This window comes from Paramisgurnus dabryanus, chromosome 5, assembly GCF_030506205.2.
Source record: "Paramisgurnus dabryanus chromosome 5, PD_genome_1.1, whole genome shotgun sequence".
NCBI classification, from domain to species: domain Eukaryota; kingdom Metazoa; phylum Chordata; class Actinopteri; order Cypriniformes; family Cobitidae; genus Paramisgurnus; species Paramisgurnus dabryanus.
Window position 1 is genome coordinate 44,951,741 of NC_133341.1, and position 19,140 is coordinate 44,970,880.

The 19,140-nt window shown below is 38.1% G+C and overlaps 1 protein-coding gene and 1 long non-coding RNA gene across 7 annotated transcripts in view; one reads left to right on the forward strand and one right to left on the reverse strand.

Annotated features, from left to right (window-relative positions):
* Positions 1–19,140, forward strand: part of kcnt1b (potassium sodium-activated channel subfamily T member 1b) — a 129,753-nt gene that overhangs the window by 44,087 nt on the left and 66,526 nt on the right. The window contains exon 2 of one of the 6 annotated variants that reach the window (XM_065284335.2): positions 16,693–16,731. The exons of the other annotated variants lie outside the window; for them this stretch is intronic. Coding sequence (XP_065140407.1) covers positions 16,693–16,731 — 39 coding nt within the window. The remainder of the gene's footprint in view (positions 1–16,692; positions 16,732–19,140) is intronic. 6 annotated transcript variants of the gene reach the window in all.
* On the reverse strand, positions 12,092–13,679 carry LOC135774333 (uncharacterized). Its single transcript, XR_010543673.1, has 2 exons — positions 13,416–13,679; positions 12,092–12,952 (listed from the first exon to the last, which is right to left on the reverse strand). It is a non-coding gene; the product is annotated as an uncharacterized lncRNA (long non-coding RNA).

Below are 19,140 nucleotides of genomic sequence, written 5' to 3' on the forward strand. Positions count from 1 at the left end.
TCTGGGCTTTAAATGTGGCTATAATACATTTTGAGTACTGAATCACAACTATTGGTTTGAGGACATACTGAATACCGAGCCTTAATGGGAATGAAAATTCTGTCATCATCAACTCACTGTCATGTCGTTACCCACCTGTAAAAATGTCTGTTCTGATGAACACACGTGATTTGAGGGATGTTTGTGACCAGATCAATCCTACTATGGATGTCAATGGGGCTTCTAATCGGTTTAGTTACAGACATTCCTAAAAATATCTTCTTTTGCGTTTATCAGAACAAAGAAATTTATACAGGTTTGTAACAACATGAGAGTGATAAAATTATGACAGAATTTTCATTTTCAGGTGAACTATCCCTTTAAACCACAAACAACCGCTGCATAAGAGTTTCCTGTTTGTGTTATCTGACCTGTTAATCATTCTGACCCAGTTACATCCTGTGTTGGGCAACATGTAGAACCTAATATCTAATAGTTTAATATATTTCCAAATTTTGACAATGATTAATGTACACTCACCTAAAGGATTATTAGGAACACCATACTTATACTGCGTTTGACCCCCTTTCGCCTCCAGAACTGCCTTAATTCTACGTGGCATTGATTCAACAAGGTGCTGAAAGCATTCTTTAGAAATGTTGGCCCATATTGATAGGATAGCATCTTGCTGTTGATGGAGATTTGTGGGATGCACATCCAGGGCACGAAGCTCTCGTTCCACCACATCCCAAAGATGCTCTATTGGGTGGCGATCTGGTGACTGTGGGGGCCATTTTAGTACAGTGAACTCATTATCATGTTCAAGAAACCAATTTGATTCGAGCTTTGTGACATGGTGCATTATCCTGCTGGAAGTAGCCATCAGAGGATGGGAACATGATGGTCATAAAGGAATGGACATGGTCAGAAACAATGCTCAGCTAGGCCATGGCATTTAAACGATGCCCAACTGGCACTAAATTTGTGCTCTCATTCTGTTTACACCAAATTCTGACTCAACAGAAATCGAGACTCGTCATAGCAGGCAAAAATTTTCCAGTCTTCAACTGTCCAATTTTGGTAAGCTCATGCAAATTCTAGCCTCTTTTTCCTATTTGTAGTGGAGATGAGTGGTCCCCGGTGGGGTCTTCTGCTGTTATAGCCCATCCGCCTCAAAGTTGTGAGTGTTGTGACTTCACAAATGCTTTGCTGCATACCTCGGTTGTAACGAGTGGTTATTTCAGTCAAAGTTGCTCTTCTATCAGCTTGAATCAGTCGGCCCATTCTCCTCTGACCTCTAGCATCAACAAGACATTTTCGCCCACAGGACTGCTGCATACTGGATGTTTTTGGCTTTTCACACCATTCTTTGTAAACCCAAGAAATGGTTGTGAATGAAAATCCCAGTAACTGAGCAGATTGTGAAATACTCAGACCCCTGCCTGGCACCAACAACCATGCCACGCTCAAAATTGCTTAAATCACCTTTCTTTTCCATTCTGACATTCAGTTTGGAGTTCAGGAGATTGTCTTGACCAGGACCACACCCCTAAATGCATTGAAGCAACTGCCATGTGATTGGTTGATTAGATAATTGCATTAATAAGAAATTGAACAGGTGTTCCTTATAATCCTTTAGGTGAGTGGATGCTGTAACCTGATATTTTTGCTTTTTCTACAATAATAACAAGAAGGTGACCTTTTTTATGGACCTACCAAATAATGACACTTCAGAAAGACCCAGCAGTTGCTATCTGTTAGTCCAGCAGTTATTATACAGTAGATACTTTGAACACTTTTCTGTGTTGTTTATGTGCTTAAGATAACTTTAAAATCTGTGATCAATCAGTAAGATGGTAGTGAATGTTTATTAAAATGAGAGTTGGGAATTGTCCTCTCACTTAATGGAATATAATCATTATTTATTTATTAAGTTTTTTCTTATTCCCAAAACCATTCATATCTTCCAGTGTCACTTGCTTTGATGGGTAATTTAGATATAGTGTTTTTTGCTTTGGAGTACTGTAGGTAAACTGGAGCAGTTCCCAGCAGAATACAGTTGATTTTCAAGAGCCAAAGTTTTGACACTTTTTTGGCAGAAGCAACTGCAGAAAGCTTTTAACCCAATTATTTGGTCTCGGTGTATAGAAATGCATAAAGCAGAATCTGTTCACTTTGCTGATTTGCTGTCAGCTTCTTTCAGAAAAATCTTAATTTTCCCATAGATTAATTAAAAGGATTAAGATTTTGTCATCACTTCCTCACCCTCATGTAGTTTTAAACTAAAATATTTTCTTTTGTATTCAAGAAACTCATACAGGTTTAAAACAACATGAGGGTGAGTAAATGATGACAGAATTTGTATTTTAGGGTGAACTATCCCTTTAATTGGTAGACGATCATGTGAGTTGTGCAAAGGTTTTGGGTGCGATTGCCCGGATTCACAGATACTTATAAAAGATTTTAAATGCTTTGTATAGTACATTACTACTTCTGAATGTGGGGCTGCACAGATCTAACGTGTATGATATCATAAAGTTGCACAGGGATGACATACTGTATTTTTGTAGGCAAAACCTGAAAGCAAGTTAGCATGTTCCCAAGTCAATGGGTTTTTGAATTGGGTTTTAGGGTGTTTTCACACCTCGGCCTCAGAGCGCACCAAATTACATTGTATATTTTTCAGTTAGTGCGGTTTGTGTTCACATATGTTGTTTTTACTGTACTCAAAACTTTGCATCGGCCACCATGTGACAGCGGTCAGCGCTGTCATTGGTCTCTGACAGCTCTTACCCCCATGACCATCCTTAATGAGTACGTTTACATGCAAAGAATAAGCGGATAACTATCAAAAATCTGCTTATTACAGAAAACTGTTTTCATGCGTTTACATGCAAATCATTAAGCCGGCTATGCAGACGACTGCGTTTACAAGGGACTTGAAGAATTATCAGTTTTCTCGCAGACAGTGACGTCACCACCTGTAGTACACAATAGTCGATCAAAAAGCCAACGGCATATCTGTCTTAAGCTGTATTGTTGTATCTCTTCTCGTGTCTGCAGAACCTGTAAATGTAACATGAGTAGTGCTGCCACTAACGACTAATTTTCTAACGACTAATCTTTCGACTAATTTTTCGAATAGTCGACTATTCTAAACGACTAATAAAAAAAACTCAAGTGTTTGTTATTTCATTGTGTCCATTTTATTTTGAACCCACTGGTGTCATAAACAATATGAATAACTTAAATGTTACCAAATAAAAAATTACAATGTAAACAATATAAATAATAATAAAAACTTCCAGTGCAAAGTAGATGCTTAACAGAAATATGAAATGTTTCACTTCTACTCTTTGATCTTATATTGCATTTTAACACAACTGAATGCTATTTTACATATTATCTGTTCTGTTGTAGCCTATAAAATAGTGACTAAACATGACCCATCACCTCGTTTTTATCCAACCAGCTGTTTCTCTAACTTCTGCTAAAATCCTAATTTAGATATGCAAAAATCACCATACATATACATTGTAGCTTTACTGCTGTTGCTCTTCTCATAATTGTTGTTGTGTTTTGAGCCATTTCTTGATTTTAAATGCGAGTGATATAGCGCAGACAATTCGGTGCAAATTCAGAAATATAAGAGAATACACTGTTGTTGTTACATAGACTACAGAACACGGCATACAGCATCATAGGGAGGGAGAAAGCTCGCACACAGACTCACACTACTGCTAATCTTTCTTCAAGTCATGTTAACTCGATCAGTCGTCTTTGTCAGAGACATCTGTGAATGTTGACGTTTACGCAAAAAAGAAAGTACATTAAAAACACTGCCACCTTTTCACTGTCACGTAATGCCTGGCTCACACTACAGGATTTTTTAAATCCTGGCAGATTATGAAATCTGGTTGCAGCACACACATAAGGAGAATCTTGTCAGATATTCTTCTCTCAAATCTTAAACATGCTCACACTACAGGAATTTAAAATCCTAGTGCATCACACACTAAAGGATATTATTAGGATTATCTTGCCAGAGCAAGCACTTCACGTCACCTCAGGAGAAGAGTATATAAAGGAATGAAGATTATGATACATTTATTATGATTTCTTTTTAAATATTTACAAAGTAGCAGCTTTCATTTTGAAACCTAGGCGATTTCTCCTCCTCAGCTCTTGTTTATGGCAATGATCATGATATGTTTTAAGGATGTGTTATGCAGGCAGTGTTTGAATGCATACTGTAGATGTATGCACAATCTAGCACCAACTCAGGTCTAATCCTTATGCAAGATTTATTTAAATTTAAACATCTATTTAAAAACATATTTTAAATATAATTGGCTAGCCTATATATCACTTTGTTTTTTTGTTTTTTTTGCACATTTAGGAGTTACTATTAAGTGATGTATGCTATTTCTATCAATGCTCTGTTTTCCTGTTTCTTCCTAACAGGAATATTATTGTAGGTTTGTAAGCATTGCTGCTAAATGACTTATGCTTGGTTAAACTCTATTTTGCACTGTTGTTTGCATTATTTAATTCCACTGTATATATACTGCTCTGCAGTGATATTATTTTTAGCTATATACTATGTAAATTCTATTTTTCTTGTTTATTCTTCTGAGGCTCAGGCTACTGGTCTTTGAGAGCTTCTAAACAAATTTCATTATAGTTTTATTATGACAGTAAAGTTTCTATTTTATTCTAATCTATTCTATCTTGCAGTGTAGTGTCTAGTGTTAAATTCAGTATTTACATTACCAATGGTTCTGGACAAATATGTAATTTAATGTGAAACGTTGTAAGTCTGGATATGAGGCGCATCAGATCCACAAGTGTGCGGTGTTTCAGCAATCAGTTTCTGTGCGTTTGTGGAGCACGTCACAAATAAGAACTGAAAATCGTCATATCAATTTAAATTCGTTTTGTTAATATGCTAATTATTTAAGTGCAACATATTTCGTGTATGCCTATTTATTTTATTAAATTTCCTCTATACACAGAATAGCTGCAGGTGCGTGATGTGACTGACCATCATCATGTTCTGTTGTTTTTAAGATATTTAAGATAATGTTTATAAAAGAGTGAACAACGTGAATCAAGCGAGGAATTCATTTCGATATTTTAAATCCCCTGTCTGCCCCAACGAGCTGCAGTTGTGGCGGAATGAAAGTAGAATGAAACATTAACTTCCACAAACTATTTCTCCGGCTGCGCTGTCTACCCGTACTGCAGCTTGTTTCGCGGTCCCGAAAGCTGTCAATCATCTCCGTCTCTCATTGATTATTGTGAAAGTACTGACGTAATTATGCGGATTTAAAATCCTAAATATCAAACATGTTTGATAAGATCGGGGCGGCCCCGATTTGCTTGAGCGCATATCGCAAGGTGTAAGTTTAGACTTTTAAACGTCTCACATTACAGGATAATCTGGGCCGAACTTCGGAGCCGATCAAGGTCCATTGCCCGATTTTCCCTCGGATTCTCGGGAGGGGAAAATCGGGGTAAATTCGGCCCGATTATCCTGTGGTGTGAGCCAGGCATAAGAGAGAGGCGCGCGCGGTCGAGGCGCTGCAAGCAACATGAGAGAGAGAGAGAGAGAGAGAGAGAGAGAGAGAGAGAGAGAGAGAGACTTGACTTTTGATCCCCTTTATTACAAAAACGAGGTTCAATTAAATATTAAATAGAGTTAAGAGCATTGTGGTTAAAAAAACAACTATGCAAAATAACAAAATACAATAGCAACAACAACAAGATATCACAGTTAAATGTACATTTGCAAACAACCATTGATGTCAGTTTCACATATGCACTGATTGAATCCCCAGATATAATTAAAAGTCTCTATGTCTTTAACCAAGTTATAATAGGCATATTCCACTTTTAACCTTGATTTAATTAAACCTTTTAGAATTGCCATCACATCAGTTGACCCATCATTATTAATCTTACTTTTGCGTGAGACCCAAATTCCCATTTTTGCTTGGCCAAATAAAAAGTTAAGTAAAACATGGATCTGTTTTCTGTTCTTATTATATTTTGGCCCATAAATGAAAATTGTAGGTGAAAATGTCTCTCCTAAAACTGCACACCATTCTTCCAATTGAGAAAGCAATGGCCCAAGCCTCCCACATTGAAAAAATAAATGAAAAACAGTTTCAGTAGTTCCGCAAAACGGACAACCCTCCTGTACTTGGGGATCAATGTGTGCTCTATGTCTGTTTGTAGCTATTAACCCATGCACAATTCTCCACTGAAGGTCTCCAGACCTTTTTTCAATTGGAGGTTTGTACAGGGTCCTCCAGCTACCTTTGGGGGAAGAACCTGGTCCTAAGAACTCCTGCCATTTCGATTCCTTTATCCCTTCCAGGCTACGAATGTGTGAAACTTTCACACAAGTGATGTACAGTGCCTTTTTTCCTGCTTGGCTAAAAAGGTCCAGTTCAGGTATTTTAAAAGTCAGCAAGGCCCCCTCTTTTTCTTCAAATCCTTCTATGGCAGGGGATATCCTTAGTTCAGGGAAAACAGAACTCATATCCTCATGAGTAGCATCCAATGAGCATTTAAAATCCGCTGATAAACAATCCTGGATCTCCTTCACCAGCCTTTGCACCAGACGAATTGATCTGAACCCAAGCTTAGATGCCAAGATTTCAGCCGTCATCCACCCTTCCGATGTCAATAAATGTCCAATTTTTGTGATTTCTGCAGATACTAGAGCATTCTTCATTGAGGATGTTTTTAAAATCTCTAAGTCAAAAATAGAATTGTTCAGCAAAGGTTCTTCTTTAGACCAAAGTCCTTGCAACTCCATAGTGTCTCTTGTGATACTTAACGTCCTCCAGGCTTTCAGCACTGAATAGTAAAAAGAAGTCAGTCCAGACAAGTTAGCGTTTTGTATATCCATAAGAAAGAAATGTTTGTCTAGCCCCATCCCTCCTGCTCTCCTGAGGAGGCCACAAGCAACTCCAGACCAGCTTACATCTGTTCCATATAGAAGTCTTTTAGCTGTTTGGAGTCTGAAGGTCTTTATTCTACTTCTGATATCCACTAATCCATGTCCACCTTCTTGTCTAGGCAAAAACAACACAGGTGCTTTTACCCAGTGCTGTCCAGTCCAGAAAAAGTCTATTAAACGTTTCTGAATTCTTGATACCAAGTCTTCAGGCGGTTCCAGGATGCTCATTTTATGCCATAGGGATGAGGCTATAAGGTTGTTGCAGACCAAAGCTCTTCCCCTATACGATAACTGGGGTAGCAGCCAAAGCCAGTGAGACAATCGAGCACACACCTTCTCCACCAAGCCCTCCCAATTCTGTCTCATATAGTCCTCCGTCCCTAAAAACACCCCTAAATACTTAAAACCAGCTCTTCCCCATTGTAAGTTACCTGGAAGGTTTGGAATATTGTGGTCTAAACCACACCACAAAGCGGCACTTTTGGCCCAGTTTACTCTGGCAGAAGAAGCTTTACCATAATTCACTAAAATCTCTTTTACAAACTGAACATCCTTATCATTTCTTAAAACAACAGAAATATCATCGGCATATGCTGAAACTTTTATACAGTCATTAGAGCTTAACTCTTGCACCTTCAATCCCATTAATTTCTCTCTTAATTTGCATAGAAGAGGTTCAATAGCTAAACTGTAAAGCTGACCAGAGAGTGGGCACCCTTGTCGTATTCCCCTCTGCACCTTAACAGGGACACTAAGGCCACCTGCTATCTTTACCATACATGTGGCCTCATTGTACAACAACTTTACCATATTTATAAAATTCTCCCCAAAACCAAAAGCCTCCAATACTTTAAAAAGATACTCATGATCTACGCGATCAAAGGCTTTTTCTTGGTCGAGTGATAAAATTCCCACATTAATATTGTTACCCAAAGCATAATCAATCACATCACGCATTAAATGCAAATTGTCAGAGATACATCTGTCTTTTATACAATAGGACTGATCCTTATGTATAAGTTTATACAGTATTTTGTTTAGTCTATTAGCGAGACACTTTGATAAAAGTTTATATTCGGAACACAGAATAGCCACAGGTCTCCAGCTCTTTAACAATGTAAGATCACCTTTTTTCGGTAGTAAAGTCAAGATTGCCCGTTGGCAACTTTTAGGTAAAAAACCTGTACGGATACATTCCTGCAGCACTTCAAAGAGATCCGTTCCAATTATTGACCAAAAATGTTTATAAAACTCGCCAGGAAGACCATCAATACCTGGGGTACGACCTGAAGAAAGTCCCGCTACCGCAGAACTTAGTTCCCCAAATGTAAATCCAGCTTCTAAACCTTGTTTATCATCGTCAGTTAAACTGGGAAGATCTTGTAAGAGTTCATTTTGGATTTGAATATCTATGTCCTCAGCTGAATATAAATGGGAGTAAAAGTCCACAGCTAATCTTCGCATTTCCATAGGATCAGATGTGCATTGTCCATTGTTGTTTTTCAGACTAAACATTTGATTCACTTGTTCATTCTTGCGTTCCAAGTTGAAAAAAAAAGAAGTGGGACCGTCCATATCTTTTAGTGATAAAAATCTATTTCTCACCAGAGTTCTTTTGACTTTTTCGTTTAAAACCGAGCTCAATTTCAGTCTTTTTTCAGTCCACTCATGTGTATTCACAGAAGGATCTCCCATCATGTTCTTTTCAATCTCAATGATTTCTCTTTCAAGACATGCTAAAGTCCGTTTCAAACACACATTTGAGTAAGATGTATACTGCATACAGAATTCTCTTATGTGAACTTTCCCAACTTCCCACCAAAGGGTAATGTTATCATATCTTTCTTTCTCAATTTTCCAAGTTTCCCACAAATGTTTAAAAGAATCACAGAAATCCTTGTCTTGCAATAGTTTAACATTAAAGTGCCAGTACGCACTTCTTTTTTTCTTAACAGTCATATTACAATCGACAGTGATTAGTTTGTGATCAGTAAAAGGTGTAGGGACAATAGCTGTATGTACAACTCTACTTTTCATATTTTTTGATAAATACAATCTGTCAAGGCGTGCTGCTGAAATAATTCCATCATGAACCTTTACCCAAGTGTATTGTTTTACCAAGGGATTGTTTTCTCTCCATATGTCAGTAAAATTAAAAGTTTTTATAACATTTGCTAGTACAGTGGGTGACTGAAAATGGGGTTCTTCTCCGTTTCTATCCAGTACGGAGTTAAGTGTACAGTTCCAGTCCCCACCTAGAAATATTAACTCACTTTCTTGTTGTTGTCTTAAAAATACATTCAGCTTATTAAAAATGTGTATTCTGTCAGCCCCTATATTAGGTGCATATATGTTCACAAACACAAATAAAACCCCATTTAAATCGACCTTAACTGCTAAACATCTTCCTGGTTCAATTTCTTTTTTATAAAGAACTTTAGCTTTTGTGGCTGGGGAAAATAGAATTGCAGTTCCTGCACTTAAATTAGTCCCGTGTGAGTAAACACATTCATTCCTCCACCACATTTTCAAGTCAACTTCATTATTTACGTCACTGTGAGTTTCTTGTAGGAAAATCACATCAAGGTTTTTCAACCTGATAAATTCTAGAATCGTGTCAGCCTTTCTCCTATCCCTCATCCCATTAACATTTAGAGATCCCACATGTAAGGTTTCCATAAGGGGAAAAGAGAGGAGAAAAAGAACAATCAAGAAGAAAAGTGTATTGCCCATTATTATTAATTAAATTTTCCTTTCTTCGCTTTCCCTTTTCCAGTTTTACATATTTTCCGTATATCAGTTAAATGCTTCTTCAGTCTAAAACGTTTCTGCTGTGATAATTCGTCATAGCTGCAACTTTTTCTTGCCCATGTAACAGAGGAGATAAATTTATCCAAATCTGGGAAAAATTCTCTCACTTCTGTAGTTTTACCTTTGGTCTCATCTAAAAAAGCATTAATTTGAGCCACACTATACAAATCTTCTGTCACCACTTTAGACATCTCTGACCCTTCAGACCACTGCCCATCATCTCTCATGCTATCCTCAGTACATTGAGACAGTCCATCTAAATCATCTACTGAGTATTGCTCTCCTGTTTGTACATCAGTTTGAGTTACAGTCTCATTTTCATTACCATCATCAACTATATCATTTGTATGCATAGCAACACTACATCCAGCCTGGTCTCTACTGTCAGTCTCATCATCCACACCAGCATCGCTTTCACTCACCTCGTTGTGCCCGTAGACTTCCTCTAAAGACCTTTTGCTTTGCTTCTTTGTTGCTTGTTTTTTTTGTGTTACTGTATTCTCCACAGCATCAATAGTGTCGTTATGATGAGATGGTCCGCTTTCAGTTATGTTGGCAGGCAATTGTTGTTCATCATTCACTTTCTTATTGGGGCACGAAAAGCGTTTATGGCCTATATGTCCGCATTCAAAGCACCTCAAATTATCGGTACTTGCGTACACCATATACGAATCATCTCCGTGATTTACACGAAACGAAATCTCCAATGTGCGTTCTGATGAAGTCAGGAACATTAGTACTTGTCGCCTGAACGACATAACGTGTTTAAGATCCGTACTTTTACATCCTAAAGGGATGTTTCTGACAGGGCTTGCGATCTTGCCATATCGAGTTAATTCTTTAACGATAGTATCATTTGATACAAAAGGCGGTACGTTTGAAATAGTGACTTTAGTCGACGGAGCCGATAGAGGAGTCACGGGCACAAACGTTTCCTTAATCCACAAACCATTTTCAGTTACTTGGCTTACTAACTGCTCTGATGTTAAAAACACGACAACAGCTTTATTCATCCGTGATGCTGAGAGAATATTGTCATATCCGACAATTTCCCCCACCACCACGAGTACATCTTCAACACTGACGCCAAGTTCAGGCACACACCTGCACCCATTACGCAGAGACATGACTGAGGCCATATCGGCACGCGGCTCGCGACACACAGCCGCGAGCCTAACCGTGCTTAATAACCAGTTACTGTTAAAACTATTGATTCTAATCCAGAGAGGGAAAAATTAGAAAATACTTCCAGAAAACAACCTTGAAATCCTACGCTCAATCTAACCAGCACGCTCCGCTCGCCCCACTACACACACACATGCGCAGAGAGAGAGAGAGAGAGAGAGAGAGAGAGAGAGAGAGAGAGAGAGAGAGAGAGAGAGAGAGAGAGAGAGAGAGAGAGAGAGAGAGAGAGAGAGAGAGAGAGAGAGACGCGCAACAATGAATTGAGCCGTTTAAAATAGTAAAATAAAAATGTAAATGGGAATCATGAAAAATCTATTTGTTGCGTCCAGTGTTGATTCCGTGGCGGAATCACGAGCAAACATAGCCTTTAACATCCAAAGACAGAGTCATTGTACTTCTCAAAAGAGTTAATAAAACAGTACTGACTAGCTCGCCATTTCATTAATAATCATATTCACCTTATTCCGCCACGCCCCTTTTTAATTCTTCGCTCTTCCGCATTTTGTCAACCGACTTCCGCTGCTAATATGGCACAGTGCATTCGGTGGTTAGTTTGGTGGTTAGAAGATTGTTTGTAGTTCACTATAACTTTAGTGAAATGACAAATATCGCTACTGCTGTAAATGTTCTAAATTAGGAGCACGGTTAAAACTTCATACGACGATTGGATAGTCTTATATTGTCCCATCAATCGTCTCGTGGTTAGACGATATGAAGCGGCCACGGCAAGTAACCTGGCATATTTAATTACCTCGTCCTGTCAGGAGTTGATGGAGCAGCATTAAAAATTATTAAAAGTATGTCTACCAATATTTACACAGTGATTTCGTCTTTTTTATAGCAAATGTGCACCTTAGCCAGTCCAATAACTATTTCGTTTTTATGTGGTACCATGATAGAATTCATTTGCAAACTTGCCAACACTTATTCCTTCAAATCATGAGACTAAAATCCTTTTAAGTGGAATCTCTAAAGCTCACATATGGTTTAAGAAATTCCTTACAGATAATAACTGATCACACTGTAAAGGTTTTCATAACTGCATGGCAGGTTACATCTGATCACATAGTAAATGTTTAATATAACTGCATGACAGGTAACAGCTGATCACATTGTAAAGATTTAATATAAATGCACAACATCTGATCACATTGTAAAGATTTAATATAAATGCACAACATCTGATCACATTGTAAAGGTTTATATAACTGCATGGCAGGTTACATCTGATCACATAGTAAATGTTTAATATAACTGCACAACATCTGATCACATTGTAAAGGTTTAATATAAATGCACAACATCTGATCACACTGTAAATGTTTAATATCACTCCATGACATCTGATCACATATGAAGGTTTAATGTAACTTTACAACAGGTAAAGCAAGACCACCCTGCAATAAATTAAGACACAGCTTTATCGGAGTCATCAGGAGCTGATCCCAAGCGTATATCTGGAAGCTGTTGGTGTATGTACTGGTAAAGTGCTTGGCGACTGTGTAATGGATGCAATATCAACCCTGTGTAAAGCTGAACCAAAGATGGTTGTTTCTCAGTAGAGATATGTACATTTGTGCCAGCTCAACACATTGAAGCAGAAGCATTGAAGCGGTTTCTCGGACAGGGTTTACAGGACTAGGATTTAATTATATTAGGACATTTTAGTTTTTACAAACAAATCCTACAAAAAACAAGACTGGTGCGCATCTTGTGACAAAACAATGGCACTAATATATGTTGAGGTATGTCAGTAAAAGGTGTTTTTAAATTATTGTAGCTCAAATATGCATTTTAGCCTGGGACCAGCATAAGCCCTGTCAGGGAAACTGCACCATTGTTTTCCCATATCAGATGTAGGTTGCTTCAGGTTGAGTTGTGATTTTAAAGTGTAGTTGTGGTCAGAGACGGATAGATGCTCCCATTGTGTTTCTGCATCACAGTTTAGGAACATGTTGATTGTATCATCCTCACAGTTGTCCACTGCATCACTAAACATCAATGCATCTGTGAAAACAATATAACCATAAACAATTTTATGTTAGTATTTAAAATAAACTTGCATCATGAGAATTAATATATAAATGGCACCCATACTTAAACAGAACAGTGTGTGAGAGAGAGATGCATTAAAAAGAGACAGAAACATTATACACACAACCTTTAACTTCAGTGTTAAATAATACGTTGTTTAATAGGTCATTATCAATATCTGAATGAGAAATGAACTGACATTCTAGCCTCTGAAATCTCAGTAACTTGTAGGAATCACATGGGCTACTGTAAGAATGCAATGTACCATAATATACTGTTGTACTATCGTAAATATAAAAATATAGGTGGACAATTAAAACCCTTCAAATAGTTGCATTTTATAAACTAACGTTACTGATCTTAAGTTTATTTGTAGAACGGACATCACAAATCTAACTTTAGGCGAACGAGCACAAAGTTAGCTAAGATAGCTTACCTGAAACTGGCCACCTTTTCAACACCAGGCGTGGTTTAAAGTTACCGGAACATCGTAGTCGAACCAATACTTGGGATAAGGGTGTTCCTCAGTTGGCTTAAAATTGATAAGAAAGAAACATAAAGGCGCTCGAGTGAGCTTTTTAAGCTTAACACGTCGCCTTCAGTCTCTGCCTCAGCTGCTCATCGTCTATGCGGCCGGAAGAACGTTGACAAAATGAGCGAAATGGCGCCGCCCTTGTTGTCGTGAAAAATAAGGTGAATAACAGTTACTTACGTTGTCCTATTCTCTGTGGGTGTATCGTCAATAACTCCCGAGTGTTTTCGTTTGAGATGCTCGTGCATTGTCGTTGTGCTCCCGTGATAAGCCAGCGACGTTTGGCACGGTGTAACAGACCACTCTTTTATCACAACTTGGCTTAAAATACTTTCATACTTCGGAAGCTTTCCGACTCATAATTCCATAGACTCACCTGCCACCGCCAATTTTTCAAAATTAAAGCAGTGAAGGCAGGGGAGAGGGAAGAAAGATGATAGCGTAGCAGATTAACCAGCAGGGCGCGCACAGCGCACAGACTGGTGTGGAGGTGAATTACATTGAGCCATTTGAGACATGAGACCGAATTACAGTGGGCCGTTTGAGACGGAAAAAAATAAATATGCGACTCCTCGACTAAAAAAATTGCCGTCGACAAATTTTCATCGTCGATTACGTCGACTACGTCGACTATTCGCGGCAGCACTAAACATGAGCTTTTATTTTAACATTTTCTCTGCCAACTGCTTTAGTCGAGCGGAGACTTTTATGCGTTACTTTGCGCTTACTTCTGCGTCTGACGTTTATCTCTCCCACGCGGAGACATGCGCACATGGACAAAACCGTGAGAAAGCCGGTTAAGGTGTTTACATGCCACGTGAAATCGGCGTAATGAGCAAAAAACTACCTGTGCCGATCGGTTTTTGCTTACGCCGTTTATGGGCTTTCCCCGATAAAGGAAACCCGTTAAACGCGTTTACATGACCCGTATCAGTTTATTAAGCATAATCGGTGTAATACTGTGCATGTAAACGCACTCACTGTTTCCATGTAAACCAGCCTGAGGAAAAGCGAAGCTAGCAAGATATTGAGATAAACGATGCACATCTTTCTAAAGTTTAACGTAAAATGGCGCAACTGTTCTATTAAAGCCCTTCTCACAGAGCCGTTTTCTAAAAAATCTTGTAAATGTCACTATTTGTGTGTGTAGTAAGAAATTAGGACAAAACAGTTGAGAAAAAACACTATCTCTAAATTATCCATCAAAGCAAGTGACACGTGGGCTTGGTGCCAAAACTGTTAAATTTCAGCAAGGAGGACATTTTCAGTTCTGAAACTTGCAGGATGTTCGTTTAAGTACGATGACCTCTAATATAACAAAAAATCAAGTTAAAATTTATTCTTTGATTCACTTCTCCTTTAAGTATGCAAATACATAATTGTAAAATAATGGCCATACATTTTTTTAAGGTGATGAACAGGGCTTGACATTAACACCCGCCAACCCGCCAAATGCAGGTAGTTTTCGGCTGTGGCGGGTAAGACAGCCAATCCCTCTGGCCCCTTTGGCAGGTTAACTCTTTCCCCGCCATTGACGAGATATCTCGTCAATTAAGAGAAAACGCTTCCCCGCCAATGACGAGATGTTCCGTCTTTCCGCAATACCGCTATTATCCACCAGGTGGCGCCCTTCCGCAACTTTTTAAAACCGGAAGTATTGCCCTATGGCAAGCTGCTGCATGTCCGTGTCTGTTTTAAAGATCGCTCTGAATGGGATCTCTATGAAAAATCCGTCATAAAAATGGAATTGTCTCTGCTTTTTGCTCAAAATATGGTGTTTTTGCAAAAACCTACCCATATTCAAAAGCTGATTACAAAAGAACCACTAAAGGTAGGATGAAACGGTTTTTTTTGTTTGAAAGCAGAGGGTCTGTTCTTTCATTTGGTATATTGTATGTTTATATATTTAAAGAAGAACATTTTCTAGAAGGCATTAAACTTTGGTGAAAATCATGAAAAACGCTGGCGCTGGCTGGCAACTTTTTTTAAAAATGCTGGCGGTGAAAGAGTTAAATTTAAATTTGTAATTGTAGTTTTCTTAAAAGTTATGCGAAATGATAAACAATGTGCAATGCGACACTGGGAAACTACAACTCCCATGAGTACTCTGCACCCAGCGCAACGTACAGAGACCGTTTGTTGAGACGCATGCACGATCAGCGGAGCGTTGCGGACCAATGCGCCACCTTCCAGAGAGCGCGTGGGAGCTGTTGGATTTGCCAATGCACAAGAGGACGCAGTCTGAGCGCACACACACTTCGGGAAAGATAAAAAAATTGCATGGAAGTGATTGACGAGATATAAATTGCGTGCACATGCTCATATAAAATGTATTTTACCAGCAACAAAATTGTGGCCAGTAAAAATGCTGTGTGGCTAGTAACTTTAGAAAACAAATAGCCACTTTGGCTGGTGAGCAAAAAAGTTAAACCTTGGTGATGAATAAGAAAGAAAATTCGGGAACTTATAAACACAGCATTCTTTCGGGTTCTGGACTTATTCCAGGATACGGACATCTATATATATTTTTCCAGCGAAATTGATCTGATACACCATATTGTTTGTCCTGAGACTTTGCCTACTCCTGACAGCCTTGATGTTCAGCTGTATCTCTACTATATACAAAGAGAATACATAACGTAATCCATTCACAACCTTATAAATTCAGAGAGAATATTCAATTCTTAAAACCTCAGGCCATTCCTCTAGGAATACATATTGTTCTATATCGAAATAGACAGACAGACAGACAGACAGACACAAAGATAAATAAAAGAAACCATTTGATCTTTAACATCATCACCCAACCTTCATGTGGTCCACATCATGAACCATGAACATTTGTTGTTACAGTATGTTAACTGTGGCCACACAGAGGCATCCCTGTGCCTATGACCGTTCCCAACCTCCTGTGGTTTGCATCCAATTTGTAGATCCAGGTCTCTTTCCTTGCCAACTGTAGTATTGTAGTTTGCTGAATGTCACAAGCTAAACACACCGTGACTGAAATGCAGTGTTTTTATCACTGACGGACATTTGACAAAGCTGTACATTAACAGCTTGTCAAAAGGTCTGTAGTCAATCTTTTCCTGCATGGTTCTGCATGAATGTAATTCGCATGTGTCCTATATTGAAGATTCTCTCTCCTATTTATATGTCAACCCTGTCCTGATCCATCCAGGTACACAGAGGAGTACAGTATGGATTCCACCAATGCACAGTAAGTCTTTGGAAGCTTGTGGCATCTATCCAGCCGTCTCTGAACTGAAAAGACTGTTAAGATTGAATGCGTATAAAATTCATAACACTCTAAATTATTAAAATCATTTGTTTATTGCAAACAATTGCTATATGCATATTGCGGTATGCACATTTACATCATTGCGGAAATTGCGATGTATCAACAAGCACCATGGTTTATATTTTTAGTCATTCATTTGTCAAATTATTATTTTCAGGGAACATGAGATGCACACAGGCAATCTCTGTTAATCTAAAATGTATTTCATGACTAGAATGACCTACACTTCAATGCAGTATCCTGCTTATAAAATTAAGCGAAATGAATTGAACCTGAATGAGGCAAGTCTTGAGTTGGGAGAAATCTGGAGTTGTATTAGTTTAATTTTATCAGGTGGATGTGAAAAGCTAAAGCTTTGCCTTGCTGTATATGAGTATGTTTTGGTGTTTGTTCAGAGAGGGCAAGCATCATCATTGACTGGACATACTGTACTGTTAAAGATTGGTTTGGGAAGTTTTAAATGCAGAAGATATGGAAGGTCTTTAGGTAACATGTTAGCCAGACTGCAGTGATCTGCGTTGGGTGTATAGGTTGTAATTGAGACAAAGGGGGTCTGGCCAGGAGTGAGCTGCAAATGCACATTTGTACATTTTGTTCTTCTTTAGCCTTTAAATGTCACACTTGAAGCAGTGAGACATGGATGTCCTTTTGTCTGTGTCAGGTTTAAGATTAGAGACAAATTGAATGTTTTTTTTTTTGACATTTCAAATAATTAAGAGGTAAGAGATTGCTGAATAAATAATTTGTAATTGATGCTCGTGATGTTCCAGACCTCTGTAATTTTCCTTTTCCCTTTTTCAAACATTATTTGCAGTTCTGCATATCAAAACTGCACAGTGTGGTCTGTTATGAGACACTGGAGCATCAGTTGTGTTTGGCATTATTGATGTCATTGATATGTAAAATCCAAACTCAAGTGGGTTATACATATGTCTTCTGATTCAAATTAGTAAAACAATACATTTAGGGCTGCGACTAATGATTATTTTGAAAATCGATTAATTATACGATTATTTTTCCAATTAATCTGACTAGAACCTAATCTATTCAATGTCAAGTTTTCATTTATTATAACTAAATAAAGCCCTAAATCAGGGTATTTAATTACTTAAAAAATGCAATAATCTTTCATTTGATATTTTAAGCCTTATATAAAAACGTTTGTTCAGTTTTTAAGTAGTAAAACATATTTAATAGTCAAAATATAGAATTAGCCAAACTTATGTTTTGGTGAGGAAATTTTCCCAATGAAAAATAAACTTTGATCTTCAACTTGTCGAGCATTAATATTATTTATTATTAACAAACAGATAAGGCGGATGACACGACAGTCATATACCTGCATTGTAACAAAACTAGTTTGAAAAGACCTGGATTGTCTAAACGGATGTTTAGTTTGAGGTTCATTACTACTTTTCATGAAACCCAACAAAAACAAAACAAAGTAAAACTCTTAAAGGAAGAAATTTAACTGTTATTAACAAGCTTTCTCTTGGGCTTTTGCCTCTGTAATCGTCCTGTCAATCAATCATCCAGCTATTTTACTGTCTTCACGTCTTCACGTGTCTGCTGCTGCCCCAACTGAAAGTTTTAAAGTTATTTCAACTTTATTCTTATAATTTAGCAACTCCTTGCTGGCAGTGGCGGCCGGTAACTCTTTCGAGGGACGCAAATTTAAAATATGTCTTCGGAGTGTCATGTGTGGGGCTCGTCATGTCAAAATATGTGTACGTGCATCTTGTGAACCTATGTGTATCATGTCAAAATACGCACCTTTTGCATATGCGTTAAAAGGGTTTATGAATAAAGAGACTTTGCGCTGTATGAAGCGTACTTGCATTCGCTGTCCAAAACGCCGGTGGTGCAGGAGCATGTGATGTCACAGGTAAACTAATCGATAATGACATTCGTTAACAACCAGTTGCAGCTGGTGCTAAAATTTTAGCTTTTTTGGTCACTTTTAAAAAGAGCATGGTTCTCGAAGTTATCTTAAACACAGTGGCATTCCAGTGGGTGCTCTTTTAAACTCGATCAACAAAGTCGACCAAGCTGAGCTCTCGCAAACAGGGGAAACAATAAAAGGCATGACTTACATAGCATCCATTTAGCCAGCTCTGTTGGACATAAAAAGTGGTGGAAAAGCACACGTGTAAGCTCGACCGCGAACACGTGACTCTTGCTGATCCAAGCTCCTTAATCCTTTATTTATTCTTTAACTTAACGCCTTGTAACATGTCAATTTTGTAAAGATAAAATTGTATTTTCTTTTATCTTGAGATATTTTGTTTGCTTCCACTGATCAGTACTGTAACTATCAGTTACATGACA